The sequence below is a fragment of the Canis lupus genome, chromosome 6 (genome assembly GCF_011100685.1).
Source record: "Canis lupus familiaris isolate Mischka breed German Shepherd chromosome 6, alternate assembly UU_Cfam_GSD_1.0, whole genome shotgun sequence".
Lineage (NCBI taxonomy): Eukaryota > Metazoa > Chordata > Mammalia > Carnivora > Canidae > Canis > Canis lupus.
The window spans coordinates 32,238,347-32,256,723 of NC_049227.1; the positions used below are offsets into that span (position 1 = coordinate 32,238,347).

Here is an 18,377-nt window from a genome sequence, read left to right on the forward strand (position 1 = left end):
AAAATACACTTATTTATATTTTAGAAGTGATTTATGAAAAGTAGCAGGTAAATAATAGCACAGGTACTTTGAGAACATGACAAGAACCACAAAAGTGGTTCTCCAGGGTCTGGAGTTTGGCACACGGTGGCCTGTAAGTCTAAGGTTCCCAGGCAAGATACCAGCCCTGAAGGCACCAAGTACTGGCCCTACCGCTGTCCTCGGCTCACCTCTACTGTGTCCCTGACTCCGCCCAGTCTCTGATTCCCCCATCCCTGACCGTCCAATGTTTGGCTCCGCCCAGTCACTGACTCCGCCCACCCCGACTCCGCCCACTCCCTAACTCCGCCCACTCCTTGATGCTGTCCGGCCCCTGACTCCGCCCACTCCCTGACTCCACCCAATCCTTGATCCCACCCATCTCTGTCTAGGTCCTGGCTCCGCCCAATCAAGACCCTGCCCAGTCCCTGACTCCGCCCACTCTCTGACTCCGCCCACTCTCTGACTCTGCCCAGTCCCTGACTCCGCCCACTCTCTGATTCTGTCCAGGCCCTGACTCCGCCCACTCCCTGATTCTGTCCAGCCCTGACTCCGCCCACCCCGACCCCGCCCACTGCCTGATTCAGTCCAGTCTCTGGCTCCGCCCACTCTGACTCCACCCACTCCCTGACTCCGCCCACTCATTGATCCCACCCATCTCTGACCAGGTCCTGGCTCCGCCCAATCAAGACCCTGGACTCTGTCCAGTCCCTGACTCCGCCCACCCTGACTCCGCCCCCTCCCTGACTCCACCCATCCCTGACTGTCCAATTCCTGACTGTCCCATGCTTCGCCCCACCAGTCACTAGCTCTGCAGGCTCCCTGACTCTGCCCAGTCTCTGATCCTACCCATCTGACTGTCCAGGTCCTGGCTCCCCCTAGCTCCTGACTCTGCCAGCCCCTTATTCTGTCAGCCTTAATGAGCTGCTAAGAGGTCCCTAAACACCTGGGTGTCTCGTTTCTTTGCTTTTGCACATGTGAAGTCCTCAGCTTGGACTCCTCATTCCCCCGCCCACCTATCTACTGTTTTATGGAACCTACCACAGAAACGTTCTTGACCCACCTGTCTACTGTTTTATGGAACCTACCTCAGAAACGTTCTCACCTGGAGTTAATGGCTTCCTCCTCTGCATTACTTAGTATCCTTTTCAAACCCTACCATTCTTTATTCATCTTTGCTCTATCTATACAAATCTGTAAGCAACTGGAAGGTAGTGACTGGGTCTGGTAGTAGTGACTGGGTCACTGGTAGTGAATGAGTTCATGTCTTTTCCCTCTGTGCCCAGCATAGGGTCAAACACAATGATCTGTGAAGTGATCTAAATCAATACTGGGCTCTGTCCGCAGTGAGAATTCATATCTTCTCAATCGGGTCAGCAAAGTACAGCTGGGGGCCCAAGTCTGGCCCACCACCTGCTTCTGTAAAGTTTTACTGGGACATAGTCATGCCTGTTCATGTACTGTTTTCCTGCATAGCTGAGTAGTTGCAGCAGAGACCCTATGACTTACAAAGCCCAAAATATTTAGTATTTGACCCTTTACAGTAAATGTCCACCCCTGTTCTAGATGACAACAGATCCTAGTGTATTAAGGGGATGGGAGTAGTGTGATGAGGGCATCAAAGTGGGAAGAGGCCGAGAAGCCACTGGGGATAGACAGAGCACCCTTCTGGGAGTCCAGAGGCTTGGCTTTCAGCAATGGCTCTGCACCACGCTCCTGGGTAACGTCATGTGAGGGACTCTGGGTAAGTACATAACCTAGGGACAAATCCTTGCCCCACACAGGGATAACCGAGATGCTCAGCATGCTCTGGAGAGGGACCTGGAGGACAAAACCTCAGCCCAGTTTATTGATGAGAAGTGCTTTAACCTGAGGAACACGTCAGACTGCATCAGCTTTTTCCATGGCATGGAGAAAGTCGATGGCACGTAAGTAGTGAGCTCTTGGTACCTATCTCTGGCCGAGCTTGATGGATGTGAGGGCTTCCAGGTCTGCTTCTGCCAAGGAACCATAAGGGGTTATCATGCATCAGTCAAGTAAGAGGCAAAGTGGGTGATTGAGAATTCTCTGTTGCAAGCCACGGAATCCAATGCTGGCTAACATAAGACAAGATGGAATTTACTGGAAGGCTGCTGGGGGAGCCACAGACTTCAGGAGAAGGCTGGATGGACGGGAAGGTTCTAGCAGCTTGAATGAGCCAGGCAGTGGGAGCTAATCAGCTGTATTGTCAGAGCCCTCCTCTCTTCATTCTTGCCCCACTTTGCCCAAGATTCAAATTCCAGCAAGGGGGTGTAAGAGATTGGCTTAGGGAGGGTCACACAGCCACTGCCATGAGCCAGGGCATGCCAGGCACCCCGAATGGCAATTCCACTAAACAAATCCAAAATAGAATGGCTGTAACCAGGCGGAGGAGGAATCCAAGCTCTGCTGCAAGAGCCAACGAATGCCCGTCAGCGCTGGTGGCGGCTTAAGAGTGGATTCTGGAGCCAGGCTGCCTGGCTTCAGATTCAGCCTCTGCACTCATGCTTGGGACAAAGTACTTAATCTCTCTGGGCCCCATCTGTACTGCAGTAAAAATAGTGCCCACCTCCCAGAGCTGCTCTGAGTATAAAAAGGTGGGTGTGTGGAGCGCTGAGCACAGAGTCCAGTGTGGGGGAAAGACAGCAGCGAACATGTATTGAGTGTTTGCGGTGTGACCTCATTTTCTTGTCACAGCAGCTCCGAGGTAGGTGCCTTCTGTGTGCCTGGCTATGTCATAGGCATGTCCCTGTTGATGGAATTTCACGCAGAACTTAGGCCTGCTCTCCCAATCGGCAGTCTAAGGTCTGGGATGATGAGGGCTGGACAGAGCAGTGCTCTGGGTACAAGTAGAGATGGTGGTATCTCTCTTGGTCTCTTAAAAAAAGAGAGAGGGAGGGCATCCCGGGTGGCTCGGCAGTTTAGTGTCACCTTCGGCCCAGGGTGTGATCCTGGAGACCCGGGATCGAGTCCCACGTTGGGCTCCCTGCATGGAGCCTGCTTCTCCCTCTGCCTGTGTCTCTGCCTCTCTCTCTCTCTCTTTCTCTCTCTCATCTCTGTGTGTCTCTCATGAGTAAATAAGTAAAATCTTTTTTTAAAAAAGAGAGAGAAAGAAGACTTCTAGTACACATATTTATGCCTGTCACACAGTAAACGCTTGTTGAGTGAGCAAATGAGTGAAAAGAGGAAGGGAGCGGGGGAAGAAAGAGAGAAGAGAGGAAAGGAATTTCTTGGCAGTCTCCTTGGTCTGAACCTGGGGCCACCAGCTGGACCTCAGTAAATATCAAAGTATTGCAATGACCCTTTGGGGTTTCCGGTAGTGGCAACTCATGGGGACCCTCCTCCTCCTCCTGTTCCCAACAAGGGGACTCCCCCCACCTCTCCACTCCCCATGGCACTGGCCATGTGAGCAGGACTTCAGGCACCTCGTCCCCTCAGCGGCAGCTGGCCATCCGGAGTGGGAGTCTGGAGGATCCCCTTCCCAGACAGATGCTTCCCTGAGAGCTCAAAACCAGGGGCTGGCAGAGACTCGGGGCCTGCTGTTTAAAGTCCCCGTCCAGCGACTCCAGCTGGAGGGCAAGTGCCGTGGCTGTGACTGATTGCTCACCAGATATGCTAGCCCAGGCTCTGTATTGGAGGTTTTCTTGAGACAGGGCCATGGCAGGGCAGGCGGAAGGACGTTGGGAGACCACATTGCAAGGATCTCTGCTCACCCAAGTTCTCCTTGCCGCAGTTTAACCGATGATGATGATGATGGTGATGGTGCTGGTAGGAGGTGCCCTTTGCTGGCTGTTTGCTAAGTGCTAGACACGACACTTTGCAAACAGCGTCTTGTGACTCTAAAACACTTATCAAGCGCTTCCTGTTGCCAGGTGCCAAATAGGGGTTTCACGTTTAGTTGCTCAACAACTGCAGGGTAGATACCATTATTCTCCCCATTTTACTATGAGGAGAATAAGGCTCAGAGAGTTGAAGCAACTGGACCAACCTCACACAGCGAGTGGCAGAGCCACAGTGTGAGCCCACGTTGGACACAGAGCCTGTTTTACCTCGGCACCTTCCGGCCTCCTGGCAAAGCTTGCCACCTCCTCCATCCTTAGAGGACACAAGCTCCAGAAAGGTCGTCCCCCTTACTAAAGCACACCACCTTCCGCAGACAAGCTGCCTCTGGCACATGCCCCCCAGGGAGAGTGTGATGGAGCGGGTTGTTTTCTCTGGGGAGCACAGCTGTCTGCTCCAGGGGAGGGCGAGGGCTTAGAGGTTGCTCCTCCTGACCTTGACAGTGCTCCATTCAGCAGCAGGAGGCACGCTCCCGAGTCAGTCCGCAGTCTCTATCTGCTATCCCAGGTGCCTCTCCCTTCGTGGATCAATGACGAGTAGCTGTGTGACCTTGGAAAAGACACTTCACCTCTCTGAGCCTCAAGTGTTTGTTGGCTGAAAGGTCTGGATCAGACACCGTGCCCTCTCCCGCCTCCAGAAGGCTGAGAGACCCCCGTTACTGCTTGATTTTTTAAAATTCCTGCAAAAGACAGACAAGGCGACCACATATGATATATGGTTTTTAAAAATTTCTATTCACCATGCAATCTAAGTGTGCTTTAAAATGTTGAAAGGAGACTTCTATTTCAGAAAAGTTGAGTCTCTTTTTTCTACTGCCTGAGAAGAGAGATGTTTTATTTAAGAACTGGAGACTAAAAAAAAAAAAAAAAAAAAAAAAAAGAACTGGAGACTTCCCAGCTAGGAGAGATCTTAAAAATTCACCCAGTCTGGTTTGCCCCCGAAATGAAGCCGGCTCCCGAGAAATACATGCCCCTCCTTCTAAGAGGCTTCCCAGAGGAGAAGACCCCCATGCAGTACATCAGCTGTGTGTTGCAGGGATTTGCAGACTCTGCCAGGAAGTACTTTCTGTTGTCTATACTGAATACCTTATGCTGCACCACCTCTGAGAAGCTTTCCCTGCCTGCCTTTTCTGATAATAGTCTGTGTCTCCGTTCATCCCCCCGCCCCCCAGATCCACTCTCCGGCTGCTGTCCTATAGTGGGGGCTGCCCACTGCAGCAGACCGCCTTCCCATCTGGTTCCCACTTGGGTTCAGCCTGGAGGAGAGGCACCAGCGGGAGGCGGAGGGCAGGAGGAGCAGGAGGTTGGGGGTGGATTGCTCCCACTCTCTCCCCAACCAGGGCTTCCCTTCTCCTTCCCCTCCCTCTGCTCTGGCCCTCAGTGGTGACAGCCTTGTGCCTCGGCTCACCCAGGAGCCCCGCGACGCCTTCCGATCCTTTTTCTTCCCATTTATGACCCTGACAGATGCATGATGGCTGCACTCCATCAGCCTGTCTTTCCCCGGCTAAAGTTCTTCACAGTACATACACCATGCGTAAATATCTTCTTTATTTGATGTCTATCTTCCCCTCCTGGAAGCTTAGCACCGTGAGGACAGGGACGTTGATGCTCTTGTTTCTGGCTCTATCCTGGGTGCCTGGAACAGTGCTTGGCACGTGGTAGTCGCTCAGACAATGTTCGTTGAATCGTTGAATGAGTGAGGTGGGGCAGGTAGCATGGGCACGCTCTCGTCACTGAATTGAAAGGGCCTGCAGCCAGCACCGTGCCCCAGTGTCTGCTTCGTGGCCTGGCTCGTGATTTTGGTGGTGAGAAGGGAGAGCTCAGAAAAAGAGCTTTTTGAAGGAATCTCTTTTCCCTACAATTCACCAGGTGCTCTTTGGAAGATGAGCTCTGGCTAGGCTCCAGTTACCTGCCCTGCAAAATGGGGGACGAGGGGGATGGATTAGTCCAGTGGTTCTCAACGGGGGGCAGTGGTTCCCCCTCTCCCAAGGGACGTTTGGCAATGTCTAGAGACATTTTTGGTTGTCATGACTGGAGGGGCAGTACTATTGGCATCTGGCAGGCAGAGGGGTGCTGCTAATCATCCGACAGTGCCCAGGGTGACCCCCCAACAGAGATGGTCCCACTCGAGATGGCAAGAGTGCCCAGCATGAGACTTGGGATTGGGGGTTCTCCAAGCCCTGCCTTCCACCCCCATCCCAATTTCTGTCTTGAGTTCAGTTCATCCCTAGTTCATCCCTGTACCTCCTGCAGGATCTCTGTGCCTGAGACCTGGGCCAAGTTCAGCAATGACAACATCAGGCACTCGCAGAACATGCGGGCCAACTCCATCCGGCTGCGCGAGGAGGCTGAGAACCTCTTCCAGACCTTGTCAGATCAGCTCTGGAAGCAGTTTACCCACACCAACCTGGCCTTCAGCGCCCGAATCTCCGAGGTGACAGACGTGAAGAATAAGCTGCAGATACAGCTGGCTAAGGTAAGTGAGACTCACGCATGTGCACGTAAGGACCACTGTCCACTCAGCTGAGTCCTCACCTGCCTCCTAAGGGCCTCAGCGGCATCTGGCCAAGCTGCCCACCCACCCCTGGTGCTGAACCGGCCTACTGGTCCGGATCTGGAGGGTGTCCCCCGGAAAGGGGAGGGGCCATGAGCGTCCCACAGGGATTCCAGCATCTGGGGTAGATCCTTCCCTGCTCCCCCCGATGATGGAGCTTGGAGCTTGGCCTGCCCATCAGCACATCACCCAAGAGGATGCTGGCGGCCCCCAGGGTCCTTCGCTCCATCTGAAGGCCCTGCAGCAGAACATAGTCAGTGAACATGGGCGCAGTTATCAGAGCCCCAGGAAATGGGCCGAGTAGCTCTTGGCCCACATCAGCATCTTTGGAAATGTAACCTTTTGACCTTCGAAGGCTTCCACAGCATCAGGGGTGAAGGATTGCCTAGTTTTGTCACTATCTCCTGCCACTGCCATACTGCCTGCCCTTTCTACTGCTCCTGTGGGAATGCAGTGTGCTGTCTCACATTTCTGGGGGTCCTCCCTGCATGGAATTTATCCTCCCTGCTCCACCTACACTCAGTGAACATACTGGGTGCCACATGTTTGCTGGCCACAGGGAATGAAAGCAGGGGCTGTGCAAATAACCCCTTGCTTCCTATCCTCAGGGGATTTGCATTCTGGTGTAGAGCAGTGGTGGCTATAAAATCTACACATTTGAAGGACACAGGTACGACAGTCTGATTGGGGGAGGTGGTGACAAAGGACTAGCCTTGAACCTGCATTCACAAAATAGAATTGTAGATTCAAGGATATGTTGTATGTACATATATAAAGGATTATATATATATATATATATATATATATATATATATATATGTGTGTGTGTGTGTGTGTGTGTGTGTGTGTGTGTGTGTGGCATGCAAGGTTCAATGGAAATTAGACAGGGTCAGTGTAAGCCCCCACAAACGCCACCCTAGAGCCTCAGGTATGGAGGGAGCAGAGAAAATGGAAGTTTCTAGTATGAGGGAAGAGCAAAGAGAAGCATCAGGGCTTCACATAGGGACCTTACACTGGGTGGCATCAAGAGCAGGTCACTAAGGAGTTGGGCAGGCAAGAGATGGTGGGAAGAGTATCCTAAGAGTGGCCAGTGAGTACAAAGGACATGTGTGGTATGAGGTTGAAGCCCTGGGCAGGCTGAGGTCCTACAGGTCCTGGTAGGTCATGGTGAGGGGTCTGGACTTTACTCTGAGAACAGAAGAGAGGCTTAGAAGGTCTTTAAACGGAAGGGATTGGGATCTAATCTCATCCTTGGTAGATCTCTTTCCAGAGAAAGAGGGGAAATGGTTGCAGAGGTGGGGCGTGGACACAGCATGGTTAAGAGGCTCTTGAGGGCATCCAGTGAGGGGGGATGGCCACCTGTGCATCAGATGGGAGGGGGAGGGAGAGATGTGAACTATCTTGAGAAGACAGAGTTGGCAGATGTGCCTTCCCTCCCTCCTTTCCTGAACACTTTTCTATTAATCTTCCCAAAGCAGGGTTGAGACACTTTCTGTAAAGGGCCAGATCCTCTTTTTGGCTCTGTGGGCCGTACGGTTTCTGTCGCAACTACTCAGTCCTGCTCATCTGGACGGCTGTAGACAATATGGACACAAATGAGCACGGCTGTATTACTTTTTTTTTTTAAGATTTTATTTATTTATTCATGACAGACACAGAGAGAGAGGCAGAGACACAGGCAGAGGGAGAAGCAGGCTCCCTGCGGGGAGCCCGATGCGTGACTCAATCCCAGGAGCCACCCAGGCATCCCACAGCTGTGTTCCAATAAAACTTTATTTACCAAAGTCGGCGGTGGGCCGGATGTGGCCTACAGGTTGCAGCTTGCTGACTGCACATGCAGTTTTACGTAGATTATCACTGTCCTCTCCACCCCATGGCATGTGGTTAGAAGTATGGACAGAGCGTGGCTGCCCGGGTGTGAGTCCTGGCTCCCCATCTCTGCAATCCTGGACAGTTTCCTTAACCTCTCTGTGCCTCAGTCTCCTTATCCGTAGGATGGGGATAATATTGGTTCTGACTTCAGGGCTGCCAGAAGGATTATCTGAGTTAACGTAGTAGGTAAACCAGCCGAACTAGTGCCTGGTCCAGAGTAAACACTGTGTCGGTGGCTATGATTTTACTGTATTAGTTGGTTGACTTGTCTGCATCTCCCCAGAACATGACTCCCAACCCCGCTATGTAGCCCCCCTGCTTCGTGTATCACCTGGCACACCGTAGACACCCCTTAGATCTTTGTTCGATGAAGGAGAGGAATCTACAATGTTGAGTTTCCTGTTGATGTTTTTCAAAGAATGATCCATGAATCCAGTAAAAATTAATACTTTTAATTTCAAGCCTATTCTTTCTTTCTCTTCATTCCTACTTTCCTTCCTTCCTTCCTTCTGGGAAAAGTTGTCCTATTATTGTGGTACAAAAAGAGTACCATTTTCTTGGTCTGTTCAGGTTGCTGTAACAAAAATGCCGCAGGCTGGGAGGCTTATAAACAATAGACATTTATCTTACATGATTGTAAGCCTCAGGAACCAAAGCTTGGGCAGATTCGGTGTCTGCTTCTTGATCCACAGACATCGTCTTCTCGCTGTGTCCTCCCATGGCAATGGCACAGATGGGAGGAGCTCTCCAAGGTCTCTCATATCAGGGCACTAAAATCCCATTCATGAGCCTACTAGGGACCTCACTGTCTCTCTGAAACCCCGCCTCCTCTTACTGTCACAATGGGGATGAGGTTTCAACATGAATTTTGGAAGACACACACTCAGTCCGTAGCAACCACTATTAAGTGTATAGTTCACTGGTGTAAAGTAACTTCAGGCTGTTGTGCAAGCATCACCACCATCTGTCTCCAGAACGTTTTCCCATCTTCCCAAACTGAAAAGAACTCCCAGGTTTAAGGAACTCCATGTACATTAAACCACTCACCCACTCACCAGTCCCCTGTCCCCCTGGCAGCCACCACCCTCCTTTCTGTCTCTTACAAATTGACCACTCCAGGTCACACTTCCACACGAGTGGAATCATACACTATTTGTCCTTTTGCGACGGGCTAATTTCACTGAGCATGGTGTCTCCGAGGTTCCTCCATGTAGCAGATGGACCCTGAGATCATGTCCTGGGCTACAGTCAGATGCTTACCCGACCGAGCCACCCAGATGCCCCAAAGGCAGATCAAGCATTTTCTTTTGAGGAGACATTTCATATTGTGGGTCAAATACAGCACCTTGTCATGTTTCATGGCACAAGGTCTGAGGCCTGGAGGTGACTTGAGAAGCTCCTTTGGTGGGTCTCAGCGACTGGTTTCTCCTCGGTGAAACAGGGAACAGTAGAGTTAGTTGATCAAGGCATACATTTCTGTGGTGTCCTTAGCACAGTGCTTGGCTCATGATAAACATTCAATAAAAGGTAACTAAGTATTCATACTATTATTAATGGGGAGAAAAAGGATCTCTTGGGTGATGGTGGGGAGCAAAGCCTTTTCCCTAAATTTCTCCAGGGAAGTTTGGAATTGTTACCAACAGTCTCCTCCTCCCTGATGAGAGAGTTTTTGTAACTATGAGGATTTTTATTAATATTTATAATTTAATCACCACCTGCTTTGTAAATAAGCCAGCACCCATTTGAAACACACCACACCCCAGCCCAGCACCTGTGACAACACTCCCTGAGCGAGGACTTGCCTCCTGGTTGGTGACGATCCTATATCATGTTTTTCTAAGATAATAAAAGAAGGAGTTGATGGAATGAAGGTAAATATATAGCAATCGTCACTTTTTAAAAAAAAATTCATAAGAGACACACAAAGAGAGGCAGAGACATAGGCAGGGGGAGAAGTAGGCTCCTCACAGGAAGCCTGATGCGGGACTTGATCCCTGGACCCTGGGATCATGGCCTGAGCCAAAGGCAGATGCTCAACTGCTGAGCCACCTGGGCATCCTAACCATTTCATCTTTCAGTGGTGGGTTCAGATGGAGGATTTGAAATTTTCCTTTAAAATTTTACCTGTTAATTGTTGAGCTAAACCTGATTCCCTTGGCAAGGAGCATTTCTGGAAGCCCCCATCCTCACCCATGCTACAAAGTAAGTATTGTCCAGGTAGTCATAGGAATCCACTTTGAAAGGCCAGGTCTACACAGTTCCCATGCAGACTTTGAATCCAGCAGGGGTATGGAGGTGTATAGACAGCCTTAGCTGTTCACCATGATCCTAGGGTTCCCATCCCTAAGGCCACACCCTAAACTTTGTAATATGTCCTGGATCTCGTCCATGCACTTTATCCTCGCACTCTGGGGCCCAGGGTGTGTCCCAGTCATGTTGACCTCTGCTAGAAGAGAGGCTGGTGACTTCTCTGGGCTGGAGCAGTTGCTGACCTGAGAGCAGGCTGCTGCCTTTGAGAATCGATGCCTCCTGAGAGTTGGGACCCCCCTAGGGGTCCTGGAGTGCCCGGGACTCCAGATCGGCATAAGTCCCCACCTGTATCCAACGACCCAGTTGAATATGCTTTGTTAAGGGGGTGGACTCTTAATGTGGGAGAAAGGTGACCCGGGGGAGGGATGAGGTCACCGCTCTAGAGCAGTGCTTATCCTGAAGTATGGAAGCCAGGCCCTGGCAGGGCAAGTGACAGTGAGTGTATCGCAAGCAAGAACGTGATTCTTCCTTCTGTCCTGTTTCAGTCCCTGAAATGATCACATGCTAGACGACCTTCTCCACCTCTTCTAAACAGCGAGTGCTGGCCTTGGAGGAATTTGAGAAGTTTTGACCAATATATGTTATGAGGCCACCACCTTAAATAGCATGGTTTTACTTGCCTCTTGTTTCATGCACTTTTATGGTTATTTGCACTTACGAAAATGATGCCGACTTTCCAGATGATAGGGATACAAAGTTTTATTTTCGAATAGAGGCATTTGAGGTGTTTTTGTTTTGTTTTGTTTTGTTTTGTTTTTTGTTTTTTAACAACTGAATGGATTTGCAGCTAAGATTGTTCATTGAGCGAGGAACGGTGTGACAGGGGTTATGGTGGACATGGTAAGGGTGGTCGGTGGAGGCCTGACTCTTGGGAAACAGCCGCGTAGACCCATGTGTCAGATAGTACCAGTACCCGGATATTGCAATGAAATGCAGATGCTGGCAGAACAATCTGCTGGGCCTGAGGGTCTGTGTTTTGAACCAACTGGGGCTGAGGGGGCAGTGAGGGTGGCGGTGCCGCCAGGAGGAAGTAGCCGGAGTGTGGGTTGTCCAGCAAAGTCAGCTTTGACAGACATCTGGGTGAGCAGCTGTCTCCCTCCGTCTCTCTTTCCTCCCCTCTTCCAGACTCAGAGTATTGGGGGAACCAAATCCTTCCGAAGGCAAACCTTGGGCAGCCAGTCTAATCTGATTTTCCCTAAGTGCAATTTGTTTCCAAGCTTCCAAGCCGAGCCCAGTCGTCCCTCCCGCATGGATCCGGCCAGCTTACCCTGTCACCAGGGTCAGCCCCATTAGTGCAGAGGCAAACGCCCCTCTGGGGTTTCTGCACCTCTTGGTCATGCGAGCCCTTGAGTCAAAGTCATATTTTCCCGTCTTGGATGTGAATGTGTCTGGAGCAAATGAGAACGCCAGGAGCTGGGGGTCAGGCTGTCAAAGAGATAAGTGGGATTTCTCAACTTCCTCTCAGCAGCTTTGTCCTTGCACGTGCTGTGGGCTTTCTGGTAGCAAACGGGAGCCAGCTTTCCCATGAGGACATCTACCCTGCTGCCTGCTGCCTCATTTTTTTCTCTGCAGCTCAGGCTTCCAGGGGCTTCCAGGGGCTTCCAGGGGCTTCCAGGGCTCTGACTTGGAGTGCTCAGTCCCACACCTTGGAGCCCACTAGGATGCCTCTCTTCCTCTCCCATCCCGCGGCCGCTCCATCAGTAAATCCAGTTCGGTTCTACTTTCAGAACCTCACCACGATCCTCTGGCTGCCCCCTTCTGCCTCCACCCTGGGGGACCTCTACCATCTCCTGCCTGGGTTACTGCTGTGGCCTCCCTGCCTCCCTGTTTGCTTTTGAGAGTACCCACAGAGTAGCTGGCAGCTCGTTAAAAGGGCATTTGATTTACAGAGAAATTTCAACTGCTTTCGATTTCCAAAGAGAAAACCTTGAGAGTGTGGCCAGAAAGGTGCAGGTGAGAGGCTCTGTCTGGGTAGCACCTGCCAGTTGTCCATGGGTCAGCATGTTCACTGGGACCGGGCTGATCTGCACCACTGCTGTCCCGGGGACTCCTCACCTTTGTAAACCCAGCACCACCCCCTGAAATGCGTGGTGCACCGCACCTCAAGTAAACGCTGGTGAGCGGTTTCAATCCGAGGACAAAACCTAGTAGTCCGTGGGCTGAACTTGGCCCGCCTATCTTTGGCCCCCATGTTGTTTTTCTTTTTAACAGCTTTATTTATCCTTGTCATGTAATTAGGTGCACATGTTTGAAGTGTACAATTTGAGAAGTTTTGACCAATATATGTCATGAGGCCACCACCTCAATCAAGATCGTGAACACATAAAAGGCAGTTTCCTTGTGCCCCCTTGTCATCTTTCTCCACTCCCGACCACCATCCCACACAACCACTGATCTGCTTGAATTTGCATTTTCTAGAAATATTTTATAAAGGGAGAGGTACCCTATGCATTTTTTTTTCATTTGGCTTCTTTCACTCAGCGTAATTGTGAGTCTGGTTGACTCTCTATTGTGGGGCAGTGTGTGTTGTGCGGATATTGTATTGTACGTAGACACCCCTGGTATGTATTGTATCCACATACCAGAATTTGCTTATCCATTCCGCTGTTTAAGGACACGAGAGCTGTTTCCAGTTTGGGCTGTCACCTTTAAAGCTGCAGTGGACATGAATGTCCATACTTTTATATGCACTCTCATACAGGTCTTTTGTGGCTTGTTTTTGTTTTTAACTTTTTGGTTAAAAAATGGAGATTTCACAGGACAGTTCAGATTTCCAGAACCTGTAGAAAAGTGGGTAGCTCTAGCAACCCTGAGCTCAGCTTTCTCCAGGGGAATAGTGAGTAGGAGCCCAGGCTCTCCAGTTCACCTTGGTCCTCACCACCCCTGTCATGGGCCACTTAGCTCATTTGCATTACTCGCCTGGGTTCCTGTAGGCTCATGCATTAGCACGTTTTGCTGCATGCGTCTGGGGAAATGTAAGAAAGCAGATGTATAAGGCAGTCAGGCATGGGAAGAGTTGAGCAGAACACAGAAGGACTATGAATTTTAACCTTGAAAGCCATTGCTTTTACTCTGAGATGTCTTTGGGGTTTTGCTTTCCAAGCGGTCATTAACACCAAAAGAACACCCTTTCCCTGCCTGGGAGGCAGTGCCAGCGCAGGAAGTCACAGTGTCTGAGGGGTGAGGGCCCAAAGCCGGCGATCTGAGGGCCCCAGCTCCTACTGCCAGCCCCCGTGTTTGTCCAAGGAGGTCTGGAACCCATTGTGGAGTGGGAAATACTTTTGTGCTTTGCAAGCAGCCGGATCCTGTCCAGCACCGGTACCCGCAGCCAAGCTACTGACGGCTCTTTCTAAAACTGGCCCAGACCAGGGGAAGTGGAGCCGGCCTGCCTGCCCCTGTGGCTGTGGGTAGTCTGGAGAGGAGGGGCGGGTGCGAGCCTTCAACACCATTGCAGCTTGGCGAGAAAGTTCCCTTTTCCAAGTGTCATCAGGCTTTCCGATAGCGCCAAGACTGGAAGTGATGCTAATTTGCCTTTAACATCTTTCTATCTGACGGCGAGGCATCGAGTCTCAAGCAGGCTTTGAAACCCTAAAGACAAAGGAACTTAGACTAACCTTCTTTTTCCCACTTTCTCTCTTGTTATGGTACCCTCTATTAATGGTGAGGGAGATCGGTTTTCCACTTGTGGCAATGAAATTAAGATCCTATTTCAAATACATTTGTCCAAGGCTGAAAAGGGGGTTGATTTGAAGAAAAATGAAATCCTTATACAGATGGTATGTGGGTAGGGCAGGGTAACTCAAGAAAAGCCTTGGGGTGGCGTGCAGTAGGTCTCTGCCTAATATTCACCCTTACACCAGGAGGAATCAGAGGCTCACCTGTGTCCCTTGGAGATAGGTCTCATTGCTGTACCTGGGCCACGTGTGCCTGAGTCACCCATCCTGAGGGGCCTGTGAGAGCCCAGGTACGGGCAGTTCTGAGAGCCGGGTGATGCGGAAATGGACTGTGTCACCATATATCTGTCAGCAGTGACACTGAACAAATGGGAGAGAAACTGCTGGAATCAGGAAGAGAGGGCTGAGGTCCAGAGCTGGGGAGGCAGCCAACAAATGCAGAACACTGGAGGGACCAGACAGAAGAGGCCTCAGAGAACGGGAGAGAACCAGTAGTTCTGAGCTCCGGGTGGCCGGTGCAAATGAGGCTGTGTCGGGCTCACTTTGTGGCCACCATCAATACTCCAAGCTCTTCCTTCCCTCTCCCCAGTGCAAGCTCCAGCTGGTGTCGGCCTTTGACTGGAAGCCAAGGGTGGGGCCATCGCTGGGATTGGTTACAGCTGACACAGGAAGCCGATAAGATGCTGCCTGGCCGAGGAAGAGCGTTGTCTCATCCTCAGCTAGGTCCTAGCGATTTGCTAATTTCTTCCAAGTTGTGGGTTGTCCACTTCTGGGTCTTTGGCTGTTTGCCTGCTCGGGACCTGCTGCCCGGCTGTTGCATTTGCTCTCCTTGTCCCGGTCCAGATACCCCTGGCATCTCCACGTGTGAGCCCCACTGGTGGGTGCAGATGGCTGCACTCAATTCTGGCCCTAGTACTTCCTGGCTAAGTGACCAAGGCCAGCGTTTTCCCCGTCTGCAGGATGGGAGTGGCAATGATTGACCCCTATCTGTGAGAATAACAACAGCTCTGCCCATCTCCGTGCTGGTGCTCCATGAAGATCAACTGGAAGGATGGTTCCAAAAGCCGGGCTCTGATCTCCCATCTGGAGGGAGGAGCAAGCAAGGTGGCCAAAAGAACATGGAGTTTGGAGTCAGAAGACCAGGGATGAATTTTGGTAGAGCTAAGGGATCTCGGGAGAGTGACTAACTTTCTGAATCTCCGTGTCTTGATGTATAAGGCTGTGAGATGAGAGGGGAGGGTGCAGGGGAGCAGTTCTTGGGCTTGGCTGCACACTGGAATCACCCAGAAGCCCAGGTCTTGCCTCTAGGGATCCTGATCTAAATGGTTGGGGTGTGGCCTGGATATTTATTCAACCTTTTAGACTCCGTGAGCCAAGATTGAGAACCAGAGGTTCTGAGTTCAGACCAGTGTTTCTTAGAGTGTGGTCCTTGGACGACAGCATCAGCATCACCCAGTCCCGTATTTGAAATGCAAATCCTTGGGCTCCATTCCAGACCTTCTGAATCAGAAACTCTGGGACCTATCCATCTGAGTTTTAACAAGTCCTCCAGGTGTATCTCCCAGGTGTAGACATGCAACAAAGGTCTGTTAATTCCCTGCCTCCCGGAAGCAGATGCCCACTTACATATCTTATGTATTAGACTCTGATTTAGGTTCTGAGGATACAACATGAATGGGACAAGATCCCTGCCCTCAAGGGGGCTTATGTTCTAATAGGGGAGACTGGTTTTTTAAAAAACAAACACATTTGGGACACCTGGGTGGTTTAGTGGTTGAGCATCACGCTCAGGGCGTGATCCCGGGGTCCTGGGATGGAGTCCCACATCAGGCTCCCTGCATGGAGCCTGCTTCTCCCTCTGCCTATATCTCTGCCTCTCTCACTGTCTCTCATGAGTAAATAAATAAAATCTTTTTTAAAAAGCACACAATTAAATAGAAATTGTGATTAATATGAAGGGAACTTGAAGACCCGAGCTGGTGGATGACCATGAATTTTCACACTCACGTAAGTGTCCTCTTTAGCAGAGAGCCTCTTCCAGGGCTCGCAGGACCCCTGACCTCGGACGGCCTCTCAGCAGCTCGTGTTTGCATTGGCTTGGCATTGTCCAAAGGCAGCTGGCCACCTCTGGACAGCAATGGCTGGGAATAGGGCTTAGTCAACAGGCTCCTCCTCCTCATCTGGGGCAAATTTCCTCCCCGGTGGCATTTGCCAATATCTGGAGATGTTTTGGTTGTCGTAACTGTGAGGGCAGTGAGCTACTGACATGGCAAGTAGAACCCAGGGCTGCTGCTAAACACTCCACGAGGCACAGAGCAGCTCCCACAACAAAGAAGCATCTGCCTCTGTCAATGTGCTGAGTTTGGGACAGCACGCTCTCGAGCTTTCACGACCTGAATTTCTGGTGAGGTCACTCCGAGCGGTCCTGTCCTCTCTCTCTCCCCTTGTCCCCGGGAGTGGCTTTACTTGAAAACCTTCCACCATTTGACCAGCAGAAGGATTCCAAGCTGCCTTCTCTCTTCCTGAGCAGAGAAGGCTGCACTTGAGCCAGGCACCTCCTTGGAAACCCCTTGGCTTGGCGCGATTTGGAAAACAATGAATCTGCAAGGTTGCACAAAGCACCCAGAAGCCTAAGGCCGGCTAGAATTGCTAAATTCATTTTTTTCCCCCTCCACATCAAAAGTAATTTCCTGGCCTTAGACGCTTTCTCTGCTGTCACAAGACAAGACGCAGGCAGATAGTTTTACATGGCGAGCCACCCCGCCAGACCCATCCCCCCCTTTCAAAGCCTTTGGGTGGATTTCTGTTCCAGCCAGGAATATCAGGGCACTTTTCCGCTGAGCCACGGGGTTGGTTTGGGCAGAGGCAGACCCGGCAATTGCCGTTCACACCTCACACACAGCCAGAGCCCATTTCCAACGTGGACCTCGCCCTTTCCCCACCCAGGGGCCTGGGGTGAGGGCAGTGGGTGAGTGGTGCAGTTTGCCCTCAGCTGCTCCCCTGCGAGGGCTGAGAGTGGTTGATCACAGTCCGGGTCTGGTGAGCCATCAGGCCGCAAGCAGAAGGAGAAAGAGAAGAATCACCCTGAAGACTAAGCTTACTGTGTGCAGCCAGGGTTCTCAGTGCTTTCCTTGTGTTAAGTCCTCTTTCCCTCGGGCAGCCTAGTAAAGATGGAATCGTCGTTAGCCCCATTTTACAGATGAGGAAACCGAGGCTGAGCAAGTTGTGTAAAGCCTGCCCTCGTCCACCTAGTAAACGGCAGGGCCACGATCTGAGTCCAGGTGTCTTGCTGCAGAGTTCCTGCTGGGAGTCGTCGTGAGCATCCCCCCACTCCCACGGGGACAGCCTGAGAATAATAAGAATGGTAATGATTTTTTTAAAAGATTTATTTTTATTTATTTATGATAGACATAGAGAGAGAGAGGCAGAGACACAGGCAGAGGGAGAAGCAGGCTCCATGCAGGGAGCCTGACGTGGGACTCAATCCTGGGACTCCAGGATTGCGCCCTGGGCCAAAGGCAGGTGCTAAACCACTGAGCCACCCAGGGATCCCCAAGAGTGGTAATGATTAATAATAACAGGTCACGTTTGGGAGTGCCTGGGTGGCTCAGGCAGTTTAGCGGCTGACTCTTGATTTCGGCTCAGGTCATGGTCTCGGGGTTTTGGGATCGAGCCCACGGCAAGCTCCTCACTCAGCACAGAGTCCGTTTGGGATTCTCTCTCTCCCTCTGCCTCTTCCCCTGCTCGCACTTGCACTTTCTCTCTCTCAAACAAATAAATCTCGTAAAAAAAAAATAACAGGTAATGGTTAGATTGGTGACCCTCCGACGGGACAGTGTTGCACCCCAGGGGGGCATCTGACGATGGGGACATTTTGGTTGCTATGACTTGGCAGGGGAGGTGGTGCTGCTAGCATCTAGCAGGTGACACCAGGGATGCTGCTAGCATCCCACAGTGCACAGGATGGCCCCCACCACAGACTATCACCCGGCCCCTGATGTTAGTAGTGCTGAGGCTGAGAAGCCCTGGGCTCCTGGTATTAAGGAGAAGAAGAAGGAGGAAGGAGGAGGAGGAGGAGGAGGAGGAGGAGGA

General features: G+C 51.3%; 1 protein-coding gene across 2 annotated transcripts in view; it reads left to right on the forward strand.

The window, feature by feature from the left end:
* The window catches only part of TEKT5 (tektin 5), a 39,803-nt gene that overhangs the window by 7,219 nt on the left and 14,207 nt on the right, over positions 1-18,377 (forward strand). For both annotated transcript variants that reach the window (XM_038540392.1, XM_038540393.1), the window contains exons 4-5: positions 1,803-1,946; positions 6,129-6,351. In XM_038540392.1, the coding sequence (XP_038396320.1) occupies positions 1,803-1,946; positions 6,129-6,351 (367 nt within the window). The remainder of the gene's footprint in view (positions 1-1,802; positions 1,947-6,128; positions 6,352-18,377) is intronic.